The sequence below is a fragment of the Lissotriton vulgaris genome, chromosome 2_1 (assembly GCF_964263255.1).
Source record: "Lissotriton vulgaris chromosome 2_1, aLisVul1.2, whole genome shotgun sequence".
Taxonomy (NCBI): Eukaryota; Metazoa; Chordata; class Amphibia; order Caudata; family Salamandridae; genus Lissotriton; species Lissotriton vulgaris.
Genome location: NC_141687.1, coordinates 623,512,503 through 623,528,860, shown reverse-complemented (window position 1 = coordinate 623,528,860; position 16,358 = coordinate 623,512,503). Strand labels below are relative to the sequence as shown.

The 16,358-nt window shown below is 44.5% G+C and overlaps 1 protein-coding gene across 2 annotated transcripts in view; it reads left to right on the top strand.

Moving 5' to 3' along the window:
* The first annotated feature begins 3,928 nt into the window (after positions 1-3,928).
* Positions 3,929-16,358, top strand: part of AK2 (adenylate kinase 2) — a 98,548-nt gene continuing 86,118 nt past the window's right edge. Inside the window, exon 1 of one of the 2 annotated variants that reach the window (XM_086955736.1) lies at positions 3,929-4,203. In XM_086955736.1, coding sequence (XP_086811862.1) covers positions 4,102-4,203 — 102 coding nt within the window. In that variant the 5' untranslated portion in view covers positions 3,929-4,101. The remainder of the gene's footprint in view (positions 4,204-16,358) is intronic. The other variant, XM_086955735.1, reaches the window with a different exon arrangement.

The window sequence follows — 16,358 nt, the reverse complement described above, 5'->3', positions numbered from 1 at the left end:
ATGTTTAAAGCCAGGAATGTTGAACATCAGACCAATAGCTATGGAAACGCGAATGTACAATTCGGGAGTGTAGGACACTGGGACAGCAGCGCGTTGGGTAACCATTCAGCCAAAAGCCTATGTAGATATGTGAGATATTGGAGATTCCGGGGCCCACTTTGTAGGGTGGGGGCGGGGGTCATTTTGCTTTATGCCACTGGTGTGTGTGAGTCGTGAACAGACTTGAAATGGGCAGATCGGTTGACACTAGATGCCACAGTGTCACACACATCCAAGTAATGGGAAAATGAAGTAAGATTAAAAGCCTTATACATTGGGAGGAGATGTAGCTTAATGGCCAGAGCTGCGGATTTAGAATTTTGGGAACCACGTGCGTGTCTTGGCATTGGTTGAATATCCTGCAATTCTGGGCAAATCACTTAATATCTCCTAGTCTACAAGAATGGATGCCATGATGCTGCACACAAGGACATCATGACTCTGTAGATTAATACCACACGACCACAGATAGACACAGTAACACTGCAGATGGTCACTGTGGGTCTTTAAGGGTTTCTATCCTCTTTGCGAATTCATGCATCATTTGTCCTGGGCTGGCTGTTGTCTTGCTTGCTTTGCTATAAGTGTACCTTTCATAGTTCATATTGGTTGTCAGATCGAACTTCTTGGGGAGTGCGTCATTTGCCATCTGGTATGTGGCTACTTCCTCCTTTGGGAACTTCTTGAATGCCCCTTTGACCCCATCTCCTGCTAGGTATTATAGATATTTGATTATCTTTGTGTCATTTCTTCCACTGCGTCGATGAAGTAATCAAATGTTTGTTTCAATGATCGAATTGGATTACCTGGTGCTAATGTTTTGCTTCTTTGTCATGCTTAAGGATGGGGAGGTTGGCCTTCCTGTTTTGTAACATAATGTTTGCTGGGGCGGGCCTGTTGGTTTGCATATCTTGATCATCTTTACCTGTGTGCTTTTATTCCCCTGGCCTTTTTCAATTTTGCTGTGTGGGGTTTTGTGGTTACTCGCCCTGGCTGTTCTGCCGAGTGTGCCTTTTGTACTGCCAGTCACCGGTGTATTCAACTTTGTAGCCTTTGACCGTGTCATGTATGTGCATGTAACTTGCATAACTTGCATGAACGAGGTAACTATTAGCAGCAATACTACGTGTCTCTCGGACATCTTTCAAGTGCTCACCGTCCTTTTTCCCCAGCACCCTCCCCCCCCCCCAAGGGGCGGCAATCTGAGGGATAGCCCCGGGCGCCACAAGCTCTAGCTACGCCCCTGACGCCTGCATAATAACCGGGGCGGATCCGCCTGACAATCCTATTATCAACGAAAGGCCCAGTTTGTCGGCATAGGAACGGGTGAGTCTGGATTTCGGGAGCTTCCCAGATGGCCACCAAATGGCCATGATGGTTGACAGCCATTCGAAGTTCCCTGTCGTAGAACTGGTAGCCTCGTCAGCTTTTGAATGCTTGCAACCGGCGCTTGAAAAAACATTTGCACTGCTGGGGCTGCGGGAGAAAGTGCATACAGACAATGGACCGCCATTCCAAGGCCAAGAATTTCAGGAGTTCAATCAGCTGAGCATCCGCCACACGAAAATAATGCCACAGTTGCCACAAGCCAACTTAGATGTGGAAAGGTTTATGTACACATTGAATAAGGCTCTCCGGATAGGGTGGCCCAAGGAGTCCACCTGAAGACGTGTCTACACCAATTCCTGAGGGTATGCAGACAAACACCGCACTGCACAACCAAGTATGCACCCCATGACCTCCTACTAAAAAGAGCAGTGCGAGACGGAATTCCCAACAGTGATGCATGGACACCTGGGAGATAGATGTGGAAGAGTCCCAGGCCCGCCGCAAGAACAACAATGACCGGGCCAACAAAAAGAGAGGCGCTCAACCAGCCGACATCCAGGTTGGGGACTATGTAGTTGGGAAGGACAGGAATCCGGGGTCCAAGTTCTGCATGCCTTTTGACAACAAAATAGAAGGGGGTTCCCCAAGGGGATTTAGGATGCTGGCAGGTAAAACGGGGAAAACACAATACAATAGAATCAACAACTACCCTGCCAGGGTATATTTCAAGGTCCCTAAGAGGATCCTTAAATATCAGTAGATGGTGACATAGAATATGTATCAGAGCCAAATACACATCAAACAGAGTTCATTTTCCTTTTTTAGATTTGTTTATTAAATTCATATAAAAGGTTCATATAGGTTATTAGGATTGACACAGGTTAGTTTTAACTCAACATAGGGTAGTTGTTGATTCTATTGTATTCTGCATGCCTTTTGAACCTGAGCCCTGAAAGGTGGTGCGGGTCCAAGGAACTTTAATAGTGGCTGAGAAAGGACACCAACGGATACCGCGCAACATATCCGGGTTTAAGAAAGTACCCGGACCGCGCATTACGGCCCGGAACCCGAAGGTGAGCTGTGGCGGGAAGAAGCTGACCCTGAGCCGGGGGAGAGTAGCCAGAACATGGGTGCAACCCCGAGCAGTCCGGAAGAAAGGGAGGAGCGCCGGGCAACAACACCTTGTAGCAGCAGCCCTCCAGAGGGGACTGAAGATGGAGGAGGCCGGAGTCAACACCATTGGTTTTACTTCCGCGACAAGCCAGTGCCGAACACCAGGCTGCGGGACTTTGTGCGGTAAGGTGTTGCCATAAAGGGGCCGTGTTGGAGTCTTGGGTGTCACCACTCACACTGGACTGTGGGGAGTCGTTTATGGAAAGATCAGTTATACCTGTTACATTCTAGTTGATGCGTTAGATGGGATGTGGTGAGCCACCTGGTCGCTACAATGCAATGTTTGCATGCACCTCCCTGGGCCGGGCTCGGACCAGGGGGTATTTAATAAAGGGTGAAGTCAGCGCACGTGGCTGACGGCACGGACTGAGTCTCAGTGCGGCTGTTCTCTGGAGTGCTCTGCTTGAGCCGATAGGCCTCTGCCGCCCTGTATTGCCGCTGCGCGTTGCATGCGCACGCAGGGCCTTCCAACTACCCCTCAAGTATCGGGGGTACCACAGTACCCAGCAACTACGTGTCTTTAATACAGAGCAATACCAATTCATGCCACGCACACTGACAATCTGTAATCCTGTATGTCCCCTCCCCTACTTCACCAGTTTACAACAGCTGATATAAAACCATTTTTGTCTTTGCCGGAATCGCGTGCATGTATGCAAGGGCCAATGTGGCCCTCAATTGCAAATCAGGCCAAACTTTTTGACCCCCTGGAAAATGTTTGCGAGTACTCCTGATCTGGACTCTTCCCTCCTCTATCCGTCCTTTATCCTATGCAATCAAACTAAGACTCACATGTCCACCGCATTAGCAAAATATATTTCCCTATACTAATCCACCACTAATACTTTGGGTTTCGGAGTAGCGTACTACTCGCCGAAGAGCGATTTAATGCCTCGTCAGGGGTAGTAAGCGCTATATTTATACAATTACAATAGTGCATAGCAATGACATATCCTGTTTGCTAAAATAGCACATCCAGCTCGAATTGTAAACGAGTCTGTTTTCTGTTGTTTTACAGCTGTTTCACGACCATTACTGGAGACACACACATTGCTTAATAAAACAGGCATATAAACCAACTTCTGAAAACAACGATCTTTTATTTTGTAATGTATAGCGCTTCTGAGACGCCTGGCGAGGAGTTTTCGTGTTCGTAGAAGAAGAACTAAGCCTAGGAAGTCGGAAAAAAGGTTTTTAAAACAGAAATGAAAAGTGGAACGGATTTAACATATAAGAATTGTACATGCTAAAACCCCGATTTAAATGTTTTGTTTAGCCTATAGTGCGGTGCAGATCTTCTCCGGCCTTTTCTACACGCTGTACAAACGTCCACAGCCATGATGGCGCCCGTCGATGATGCGTTCTGAAAGCTGTCAGCATTCTAGTTCTTAAATAGCAGGTCCTCTGTGACTGGGCGCTTTTTCCTTCGCGTGCCATGTACAGGCTGTACGTCTCTTTAGACGTTCTGTAATATGACCGTACGTGCTTTTACGTGTCTCACTGTTCTGACCTCCTTCCTCGCCACCTGCTTCTTTTCTTCTTGCTCCCGTAAGCCACGCTATGGCTCCCAACGCGTCCCCCACGGACAGGCTTCAGGATTCTGTGCGGGAAGGCATTAGAGCCATACTATTGGGTCCGCCCGGTGCCGGCAAAGGGACTCAGGTAACTGCATAATTTGTAGTGTAAAAGTTGTGGCTTCTCTTACTACTAACCTTGTATGGAGCAGCGTGAAGATTCCTTCTACTGTGTCAGTGGAAAGCAGTCAAAGGTGCCAATGATTACATTGGACGTTATGTTAGGCGTGCTGAGTGCCCTTTATTCTGGTAACGTATTAGCGTTTAATATGACTTTTTAAAGAGGGTGAAAGGTTGTGTGACTTATAAATTTGCCCCTTCCCCCGCTTCATAGACTGAATCGTTCATCCGCCCCAAGTGCACTGGATCATGTATTTACCCTCTTCTCTGTCCTCCTCGACCCTGGCCTGCTTTCTCTCCAAAGTCCGCAAGGACTGTGACGAGAAAGACCTGAGCCCTTAGGAATGAAGTTGACTATAAAGTTACAGAGGCATGTACGCCGTAATTCCAACATAAGGTGACTAAAAAAATAGTAATTAGTACTGGAACAACATTTACCTTGGAATCCTATAAATGAGGATCAAGGGATGGCAGTAGAATCATGATGGGGTCCTAAGGGGAATGTGGCATGAAGAAGGGCAGGTTATTAGGTACAGATGTATGCATTCATTTATTTTTTTCAAAAACCTCTGCTCGGGAGAAATTGACAATACAGTTTGTCATAGAAAATCTGTTACAACTTATTTGTTTGTTCTTAAGCAGAAGCGTAACACCAACCCCTGCAAATAATTACCCCCGCCCCCCAGCCAGCCCATCACATTGTACACTGGGACCCCCATCATTTTCTTCATCACAAGCAGACTGCATTTTATAGTATCTTTCAAGTTAAGCCGCATGCTTAAGATATATTTGTATAACGAGCAATTGGTAGGTTATAACAGTAAGATGCTTGTTATTTAATGGAGTTGCGAAGAAACCTGTGGCCTGTCTAGTCTTACATTTGACCAATTATCATCACATAGTTAGTGTGCTTGTTGCAGAGACTGTGCAGTGGGCCATTGGAAGTAAGTGATTTTTGCAGCTGTGGCATTTTCTGCATAATTTTATATTTGAAACATTTGCCACGTCGACCATCATCTGCTGTGTAATCTGTAGATTTTAACAATAAATATTATGTTTATAGCTCAGATTAAAAGTTACTAAAACTGCAGTATCGCATGTTGCCGCATGGTAGAAGGCCTTTCGCAAAGGTTGACTGGCCACCTTGATGTTGCTTATATTTGTATTTGTGTGTCAAACTGGTACTAATGAGGTGAAACCTTTGCCCATATAGTGTTAACATGTAAAAATGAGGTAATGCTAGCACAAAATGTTATGTATTACGCCACAGAATTTTCCTTTTCCTGTCACGTAATTTAGTTAACAGTTGCAACATAATTTGATTCTCCTTTGATACATAATTCCTGTGGGTCTTCATGTAGGACACTGTTAGAAAAGGGGGTCTCTTGTTGGCAGAGTTAGGTACCTTTGTCCAAATAGGGACCCTTGCTTCTAGTCAGGGTAAGGGGGATGCACACTTTAGATGACATCTGTCACCCCTTGGTAGCGTGGCATGAGCAGACAGGCTTCTCCCAAAGGCGATATGTAAAGTATTTGTACTCAAAACATACACTAATAACATCATGTATGGACACCACACCAGTTTAGAAAAATAAAGTTTCTTTATCTAAACATAACAAGACCAAAACGACACAAATCCAACATACATGTAATATGAATATGACTTGTAAAATGTTTCAAGCAACTTGATTCATAGAAAACTATGGGTGCATGATTGTACACAAAAAACTATGGGTGCATGATATTACACAAAGTAACTATAGATGCGCCAAAATTCACAAGGCCACGCAGCCGCATAGAGCAACAAAGAGATGTCAGTTCCTGCGTCCTTGGGGAGGCGATGCAACAGTCCTGCTGCACGTAGAAGTGATGCATCGAATCTGGACTGTAGGGGGAGGTGATGCTTCCACTCCAAGATTGTTCTGGTCCGCGGGTGATGCGTCTGGAAAACTTGTGCACAGGTGCGATGCATGGAAATGCGGGAGGCGATGGATTTGGCTGCGGCAAGCAACGCCTTGTCTTCTTCAGCTGCAATCCCACGATGCTTCTGTAAACAGCCGCACGATGGGTGACGTCTATTTTCTCAGTTCTTCAGGTTTCTTCTAGCTTCCAACAACATGAACCACTTCCAGAGGCCCAAAACTGTAATAGGGACCACCTGGCAGGTCAGAACTTTCAGCAGCAGAGTTCAGGGGGTGAAGCCTTTGTGTCCCTGAGACTTCTGAACAGTGAGCTAGCACGCACAGACCCTTGGAAATTCTTCTTCTAGCAGGTTCACAGCTAAGTTCCAGTCCTTGTCCTTTCTGTGGCAGAAACAGCAGTCCAACCCCACACAGCAAAGGGGCAGTACTCCTCCTCCCAGCTCGCCAGCTATTCTTCATGGCAAATGTTCCTCTTTAGTTCAGAAGTGACTTAAAGTTCTGGGGTTTAAGGTCCACTACTTATACCACATTTTTTCTTTGTTCTCTTTGTGCTAGGGGCTCTGAGCCCAGCCCAAACCAGTTCTGTCCTCACTGCTGTAGTATGACCACAGGGGGTGGAGACAACATTGTGCAAAGGAGTCAGGCCCTATTCAGGTGCAAGGCAAACTCCTCCCACTATAAATGCAGCCAAGGTCTATTCAGCTCAGCTTTGAGCCGTCCAGGTTGGGCCAGGCACACCTCATCCGCCCCTCCCCCCGTGGCTGTCTACAGTGAATGCACATCCCCAGCCCCTGTCCCTCCAAAATCAGACAGTCAATCCATAAACCATCAGAGGCACACCGAATAGGTAAACAAGAAAATGCCTACTTTCTAAAAGTTGTATACGCAAAATAAAATCAGGTGGTTGTGAAATTTAAACACATGTTTACTTATGCATGAGGTAAATTGTACTCAATAATCATGACCTAAAATTTGTTTAATCCACATTCAACTCGAGGGATATACAGTGAAAAATATTTGAAAAACGTGTGAAATATGGAAAGATAAATCAAATATACATTGTGATATCGCAGACTTTTTACATGAACTAGGCTAAAACTGCATCATCACCAATCCAAGATTTTACAAGACCAGAGCATTATGTTCACAGAAAGTGCTCTTAGTACTGGAACCTATAAAGGGTCCAAAGGTATCTAATATAGGCTTCCAATAGTTTATTTTGACAAATGAATTTATACGTCCATATTGATAGTGGTTAAACTAGGCTCCCCTACTAGTCCCGGTCTACGTGTTTCGAACCCTCACTTTCTTTGGGAGTTCTCTTCAGGACAAGGGTTTGGTGAATTCTTAGGGGGCACGACAAAAGGTTTTTATTCAGACTTATCAGTTGTCCAGGTTATTAGGGATTTGTACTTGTGCACCAAATCAAATGAGCAGAACAGGCTTTTCTGGATTGCTCATGTTGTTTGTGAATCTCTGTAATTTTTATTTGTTTAGAAGTGGATTCTGGAGCTCAGTGTGATTCCTTTACAAAAACTTGTTAAGGCTCCCTCTGGATCACATCGTCCTCCTGCCACATTAATCACAGTGATGACTGTAGTACTGAGTGCTCCAGAGTTCTGCAAAGTCCTGATACATAAGCTGCCCCACCTCCAACAGGTTTGTTTGCTCCAGAGACCTACAGAGAAGATCTAGTCAGTTGAAGGTTGATTATTGTCTTCTCAGCTGAGCCTCTTGGGCAAAGTCCAGAGATAAAAGCTGCATCACCATAGATAAAAGCTGCATCACTTCAGACAGGCTTGTGGGCACCAGAGTCTAACTGAATCGATTTGTTTGATCAAATGTCTGTTATTGTCTGCTCAGCTGAGCCTTACATTGTACTACCTTCTGTTTACGGCTGCATATGTACCGACTTCAGACTAGTGCCTCCCTTAAAAAGTTGGACGAATGGCATAAAAAATCAGTAGGTGGTAGGAATTGTTAAACAGTGGAAGTCTACAACCTAAATCACTAGAGTTGGCAAGTATGTTACACAACCCAGTTTAATTATCATGTTGCATAGATTCCCAAGATATTCACTTGAGATATGATTATATCAGCCCATCCCAACTTTTTACCATCTGAAGTTTGCAGGCTGGAAGTTGTATTTAAGCAAAAGACATGCAATTGATGGACGGAATGCAGAACACATCCTTGTGTTTGCTTTGTTTACCCTGAGTTGTCAGTGTATGCCAAGTCGTGGGTCCCTTGCTCACTTTGTCACTGGATTTAAGCTAGCCTGGCTGATGAAGGGTGTTACCCCCAGGGCTCAAATTCCACTCGACCCCGGTCGCATAGTCCAGCTAAATTTAACAAGGTCGAGCTGTTTTTAGGTCCTACGCGTCCTTTCTGGCGGGGAGGATAACAAACCAACTTTTGTCCTCTGTCTGTGAAAAGGGAGCAAATGTGACTAGATAACAAGATTTAAAGGCATTTTTATTGCTCACAAAGTTAATGAGCAATAAAGATGCCTTTAAATTTTATCTTGTCACATTTGCTCCGCTTTCAGAGACGGAGGTCAAGTAGGTTGCAGTTATGTCGAGGACATTTATTAAGGTACTAGTCCTGCAGGACTAGTACCATTTTTTTGGATTTTACGAGCCCTGTACCCAGAAACCGGTCCCAGGATGCTTGTTTCCAGTTCAGGGAAGACCTGGCTTGGCAGTTCCGGCAAGACTGTTCCCATAGGCACAGGGTCAAGACTGATTTGCATATAGCTGGGTCTGAACTGTGGTCCGAGAACCACCACAGACGATGAGCCTGTCTGCAAGATCAGCTGGGGTGCTGATTGTGGTAGCTGCTATTGAAGATGGTGTGGGTCAGCAAAGAGGGCAAATGGAGTTCCATCAGGTTGGGGGGTGATGTGACCATATTTCCTCAGGCCCTGCATGAGACGTGATGTGGCATGTAGGATGCCCTTAAGGTGTACTAGTATATACTTTGGGGGCCATGGAGTAGGGTGTTACCACCATTCACATGCAAGACTATGGGAGCTTGAAGTACTGCATATACTTTCTGTAAGCTAAGGTTTTCATTTCTTTAGAAGTGAGAGCTGGTACCAGACATGTTAATTATTCATTTATATTTTGTGCATTGTGCTCCTTCAAGGTCAGATTTGTGACCAGGGTGAATCCAAGTGACTTGGTATTCAGTAATATTTGGGGTTTGAAACTGGGTTCATATCATTAAGGCAGGTTTGTACTATTTCTTGTTTGCAGTTCTTTGCAAATAGCAAAAATTCTCTCTTCGTTGGGTTAAGCTTCAGGTTGGCACATAACATCCAGGTCTGGATGATGTGCAGGAACTATTTGACGGGGTTGGTTATCTGAAGCAGAAGAGAGTTTCACATAGTTGTGTTACATCAGCATATTGGTGAATCTTGATGCTATTATCTGTGAGAAGAGCAGGGAGAGGCTCCATGTAGAGGTTGAAGAGGGCTGGACGGTATGGAAGTCTATGGCATCTTTGGGGAACTGAAGGTGCCCGTGTGAAAAAACTGGTGTCCGTTGGATAGGTAGGAGGAGAACCCAGGGAAGGACATTGATGGCTGGATGGTCGACAGTCTCCGAGGCAGCTGAGAGGTACTGCAATACTGGGAGGCAGGAGTCATTTGACATTTATGGGATTAAATGCACAAACTGGCAACAATTAAATTGTGTTAAAGAGAAAGGAGTGGTTAAAGATATCACAATTGTATGAAGGAGAAACGCCTTCATAAGAGTGTTGATAGGGTGTAAATTGTTGGAATGAAAAGATGGCCTTAAGTAACATATATGAGTGGCTAGCACATGTCCCTGTGAGTGAATATTAAATTGCAGATCAGTCCTGCAAATTGGGAGGGTAGAGGTGTATTATGTGAAAAAGGCAGGATAGATGATGGAGTCAGGGCAGTGAGCAAGAGAACAAAGGGTGAAAGGAAGTCCCATATAAAAGAAGGAAACGGAGGCCCTGGCATGGGGCTATTTAGTGGTTTACGATGACCTGCCATACAGCGTGAGCTTCTGCTGTCCTAGCCATCAGTCCCTGTAACTTTGTCCTGTGCGGAGGTTTCCTGTGTCTCGATGCTCTGGTTGGATGTGCTTGTGCATGGAGCTTGGTTATTGTGTATAGTGCTACCTTCCAAAGGTCCTGCCAGCACATATTGGAAGGATTCCATAAAACCTATAAGATGAGCTGGAAACCGCAATATCTCCAGGTGGGAATTTTGTTACCTGAGTAATTAACAGATTCTCCATACATTGCTCATATTCTTAATTTGCCTTATTCTTCACATACCATTACAGGAATATCACAAAGTCCTTGGTATATCTTTATCTCATTTATAAACATCAACCAAGGAGCTCCAAATTAATTCAACTTTGCCCATAAATGGAAAGCTACCTCCACACACCCAAACAGAAAATACTGGAACTCTTTGAGACAAGGAGCACTCGTAGCCCAAACATTGAGTGCACACTGCAGCAGGACAGCAGCATACTCAAGCAGATAACACTACAATCACACAAGAACTAATTAGTGTGCTCTAATATAGACAAGTAGAAGACACTAGCTAGGAATGTATGGCAGATTGATTAAGGAAGTGCAAGAACAGGATAGGACCCTACCAGGAGTAAAGGTAGGTCAACCCATGTCTCTGAGCAGTCAACCGCTTCACAGATGGTAGAGACACTCTTCTGCATCTTATAGCACATGATTGTCAGATCTTCACATCTGCTGGAAATTATTCTTACATGCTGGGGAAGCTCAGATTGCATTTTATAAGCTGCATATCTTCCAGTGTCAAAATAGGCTATTTTGTTCCCTTCCAGCTTGGTGTACTTTTATTTGAAAGGGGATTAATTGGGGGGTGGGGTAGGGGGTCAAGTGAAGAATTCCTACCAGTTTACACCCCGATTGGAACGATCATAATGACGCGGTGGTAAATAGTCTTAAAAATTTCCTCAACGCCCTTGACCTCACCCAAATATGCGACAGCCCGACCCACGAGAAAGGCTCTATCCTTGACTGTATCATCTCAAAAGAGGACTCTATCCAACTTGAATCTATCCAACCCTGTGACTGGTCAGATCATCATATTGTCACATTCTTCATCAAGGAAAAAGTCAAATTTAACCCAGTTCAATCCTTCAAGCCCAAAGTCTGGAAAAGAGACCTGAAAAAAACTCAATCCAAACTCTCTACCCCCCAACAGCTGCAACCTCCTACTTCCTCCAACCGGCGTCACGGATGTCCAAGCTTTGACTGATCACTATCTCAACGCTATGACCTCAATAGTTAATGAAGCTGCACCTATGCAGCTAAAAAGAGCCTCCACAAAAATGTCCAATCCCTGGTACGACGGGAGTTTCAATGACGATAGACGGGCTATGCGAATGGCAGAGCGCACCTGAAGATCAGCTTCCTCCGCACTGCACCTAAAAACGCTAAAGAAAAAGAAAAATGCCTACTTCAGGAAAATAAAACGGTCTAAATCAGATTTTTTCAGCCGGCAGCTCGACCAAGCCAAAGATCGTCCGAGAAAGCTGTTTGAGCTAATCCGAACACAATCCAAGGAACAACCCCAACCACTCAGCACTCTGGACAAAGCACCCTCCTGTGAAGACTTCGCCTCTTTCTTTATCCAAAAAACCGATAACATAAAGAACGATCTCCTCATTGACGTAAGTCTTTACTCCAAACCCCATTGCACAGCACCCACTGAACCAAAAAACAATGCCACATGGTCATCCTTTGCCACCTATTCGGAAGAAGAAATTGGTAGACTGCTCAGCACTGTGAAACCAGCCAATCACCTCATGGACCCCCTTCCTGCTAACGCTGTCAAAGACCTTACCCCGTCGCTCCTCCCACTCTGGACTAAAATTATTAACAGTTCACTTCAACAAGGGACCATCCCCGACGCCCTTAAAGTTGGACAAGTCACACCACTACTAAAGAAACCGACAGCCGACCCCTCTGATCTAAATAATTACTGTCCCATTACCAATATTCCGACTCTAGCCAAACTGTTGGAAAAATGCGCACAAGTACAACTGACTAAACACATCAGTTTGATCTATTCAACCCTCATCAATCAGGCTTCAGAGCAGATCACAACAGAAACTGCTATGACTCACATAATTGACGACGCCCTTCAAATCCTAGATCAAAATGATACCTGCCTCCTCATCCTTCTTGATCTCTCGTCTGCATTCGACACCGTCAAACATGAGAATTTACTCGAACTATTAAACACAAGAATGGGTCTATCTGGAACTGTGCTCAAATGGTTCACGTCCTTTCTACACAACATATCGCAGAAATTCAAGAGTAACAACTTGATGTCTTCGCCAATACCTGTATCGCTAGGCATCCCACAAGGATCCTCCCTTTCCCCAACTTTGTTTAACCTAGTTATGGAGCCTCTCACCATCTTGCTAGAAGCATCCAATGTTCACTTCCACATGTACGCCGATGACACCCAACTGTATCTCAAATTACAATCCCCCAAAGACATTCTGCTCTTGAATTCTACGATCAGAAGCACCCAATCCTGGCTGGCCGCTAATCATCTCAAACTCAATGCTCTTAAAACAGAGTTCCTCTTGATCTCACCTCCCGCGAAGATCACTACCGCTCAAATTTGGCTTAAACACCTAACGGCACTCAATGTTCAGCCCACCATCGTGGACTCAGCAAAATCTTTAGGCATAACACTTGACACCAACCTCAACATGCAGGAACACATCAACAAAGCAACTAAGGGTGCGAACTATCAGATCAATACCTTAAGGAAACTCAAACCCTTCCTTCCAGCCAAAGATTTCCAAACTGCGGTACAAGCACTAGTCATCCCTCGAATAGATTACGGCAGCATCGCCCTCTGCGGTCTCCCCCTAACTACTACGGCACCCATAAGAGCTTCTCTAAACGCAGCAGCGAGACTCATCACTGGATCAAAAAAACACTCACACATTTCCCCTGACAGAAATCGCTGAACTGGCTGACTTTTGAAACCAGAATACACTTGAAAATCGCCTGCATGACGCACAAGGCTGTCCACCTGAGCTCACCCGGATACCTCGCTCAGAAGCTGACGATTTCTGGAGGCTCCAGAAACACTAGAGGCACAAACAATCTTTTGTTAAAGCCCCAAAAATTCCGCAAGGAAAAAACCTATAAACGCTCCTTCTCAGTTATGGCACCCAGGATCTGGAACTCACTCCCCCCTGAAACCAGGCTCATCTCCTCCACCATACTTTTTTAAAGAAAAAAGTAAAGGCTATCCTCATGGCTAAATACACTTGAATTATCACTAGGTAAGATTTTTACAAACGCTGAACCATCCTGCTCTACTGATCTTTTTGCATTTTTGTATGACTCGTGTTATTGACTTACCTGATTGTTTACGCTGCCACCTATTTTTATTTGTATCACCATTGATGTATCTATCTGACTACGCTCCTGCATTTACCCTCCCCACCCCAATTGTTATTTACTCACATGTTGTACCCTTCGTCTGTAAAGCGCTCTGATATCTGCAAAGATCTTGTTCGCGCTATATAAAACTTTCAAAATAAATAAAGTATATGCATATCCAGTGGTCGTTTCACATAGCATATACAGCTTAAAACCATAACCTGATCTTTGGCTGGGAATGTGTTGTCTGAAAACCATGTAGCCTTTAAACCGGGCTAGAGGCTCATCCACCGATATCTCTTCCTGGACATAGATCACTGAGAAACAATCAACTAAATGGTCATGGACATACCGAATCTTGAAGAGACGGTAGCAATTAGGGTTATCCTGTAGTAATGTTGTAGCATTCTACACAAAATGAATCTTCTGCTGAAATACTATCTCAACTCATTGTTGCCGGAAAATATAGCAAGTGCCATCAAGGGACTAGAAGATCAATATAAAGGCAGTGATGGTTTTCTTATCAATCTCCTTGACAAATTTAAACCCCAGAACTGCTTAATCTCGTAGAGATTAGTGGAAGTTCACTGGGTAGAGCTAGGGTGGGACCAAACCCTGTTATTCTTCAAAAATGTCCTGCAAACAGATTAATCTGTTCAACAATATTGTACAAAAACGAAGTAACTATTATTTCCTGATACGACTCCTACAACGGACCTATTTCTGTGCGTGAGGCTTAGGCAAAGTGTCAGTGCCCTGAAGCCGGAGTTCCCTCAGGAGCCCCAGACTTTAATACTACTGCATGATATACTTCAGGTTGAACCACCACGAATGTGACATCACGCATATATCATAATATACAAAACACTACCAAAACACCTCCGCTGTCTTCACGGCAGGACTGGGACACGGAGTTAGGCAGCGGGACTACTGCTGTAAACAAACAGTATGTATCTCCGCAAACAGCAGACTAAAATTGATACACTGGAAGTTCCTACATCAATTATACTACACATCTGCCAAGTTGTTTGGGTTACATCTGAGAGACAATGATAGGTGTGTACGCTGTAGGCAAGAGGGTGTGGGATTTCTCCACCTGGCCTGGGAATGTTCTCTCATTAATGAATACTGGCCACAGGTGTTTGGGGCCCTGGAACAAATGGTGGACTCTCCTCTGCATGTGTCCCCTATCACTGCCTTACTGGGGTACATAGATGGAATTGGCACTCCACATAAGAAATTATTAGCATTAGGCCTAGTAATAGCAAAGCGTAAAGTTGCTTGTAGGTGGGGTAGAGGCCAAGCCCCCAAATTCAAAGAATGGCTCTCTGATATGATAACGTGGCAAGAACAAGCCATTATGTAAGCAGATATGATCCCACCCTCATTGAAGCCCAAAGACATCTGGGATCCCCTTAAAATGTACCTTCTCTCCATACCCGACACCACACCAGACGCTTCAGATGCATAGGAGGTTGTGAGATGGCAGTGAATACGCTGCAAGGTACGGCGAGGTCACTACACTAAGGGAACAGTGTAGATTTTGAGTTTTGCACACGACCAGCAAATATGGATAGAAGAAAGGTAGGATGTTGTTTGTCCACTTCATATGTAATCCATTAGGATAATACACACTTATGCTAACTGATTCACATATCGACCTTAATGCAAAATAATAAAGTAATGTATCTAGAGTGAGATAGTAGAGCTTAACTTTCCTTTCCTGTGTTTCCACCTAGTAGGCTGATGGTGCAATGTAGTTGTGCTCACATGATTTTAATGTAAAAATGCAATGTATGGTCCTTCAAACAACATCTTTGTATACTATTTTGTTATCGGATGCACTGAGTATGTTTAAGATGTACTGACTATAGCAAGAATACTATTAAAGTTAAAAAAAAATGTTTTAAACTATTGTCCAAAAACACATAATCCATAAACTGTTGTAAGATATTGATAGGCTAAAAGTTCTTTGTGTTGACTCTTCACCCTGTGACACTACTAAATGCAGGTACAACAGGCTTCCCCATGTTGGGGGCAACCCAGAGTTCAGCACTTCAAATGGGAAGCCTTCCAACCTCTGCTGCAATCCAACTTGCTCTTGCTACACTTCTGGCTTATCAGTGTCCTCCTCTAAAAGAGGCACTTTGTCAGCACTAATAGTGGTTTCATCATGAGAGGATTCCTATTTGACAGAAAGTTCACTGCCAGAATCTTGAAGTTGGTCCTGTGCCACAGATGCAAAGTCATTCTCATAGCTATGTTCGGAGGCAGATTCAAAAAGCAAACAAACTACACTCTGGGCGGTCTGCCTGCTGGCATTCATAGTGCCTACTAATAAAACAAACAGACAAGACCATAGTCCACAAAAGTACCGTATTTTCCGGCGTATAAGACGACCTTTTAACCCCTTAAAATTTTCTGGGAAGTCGGGGGTCGTCTTATACGCCGGATACAAAAATTGGCGGTTTATTTCACATAGCGCGGACTTCACCCGAAGGTGTCAGACCGCGTCTCAATTGAAATGGGTGCCGCTTAGGGAACTCCAGCACAGAACAAAGAACGTAGGCGGTCTTGAAAATAAATTGATCGCACTGTGCAACACGATATCAGCCCCTCGCCAGCCAGAGGCAACTCAAACACTGCGCAAGCTTTAAAAGAAAACAAATGGCGCGGGAACTCCAGCACAGAACAAAGAACGTAGGCGGTCTTGAAAATAAATTGATCGCACTGTGCAACACGATATCAGCCCCTCGCCAGCCAG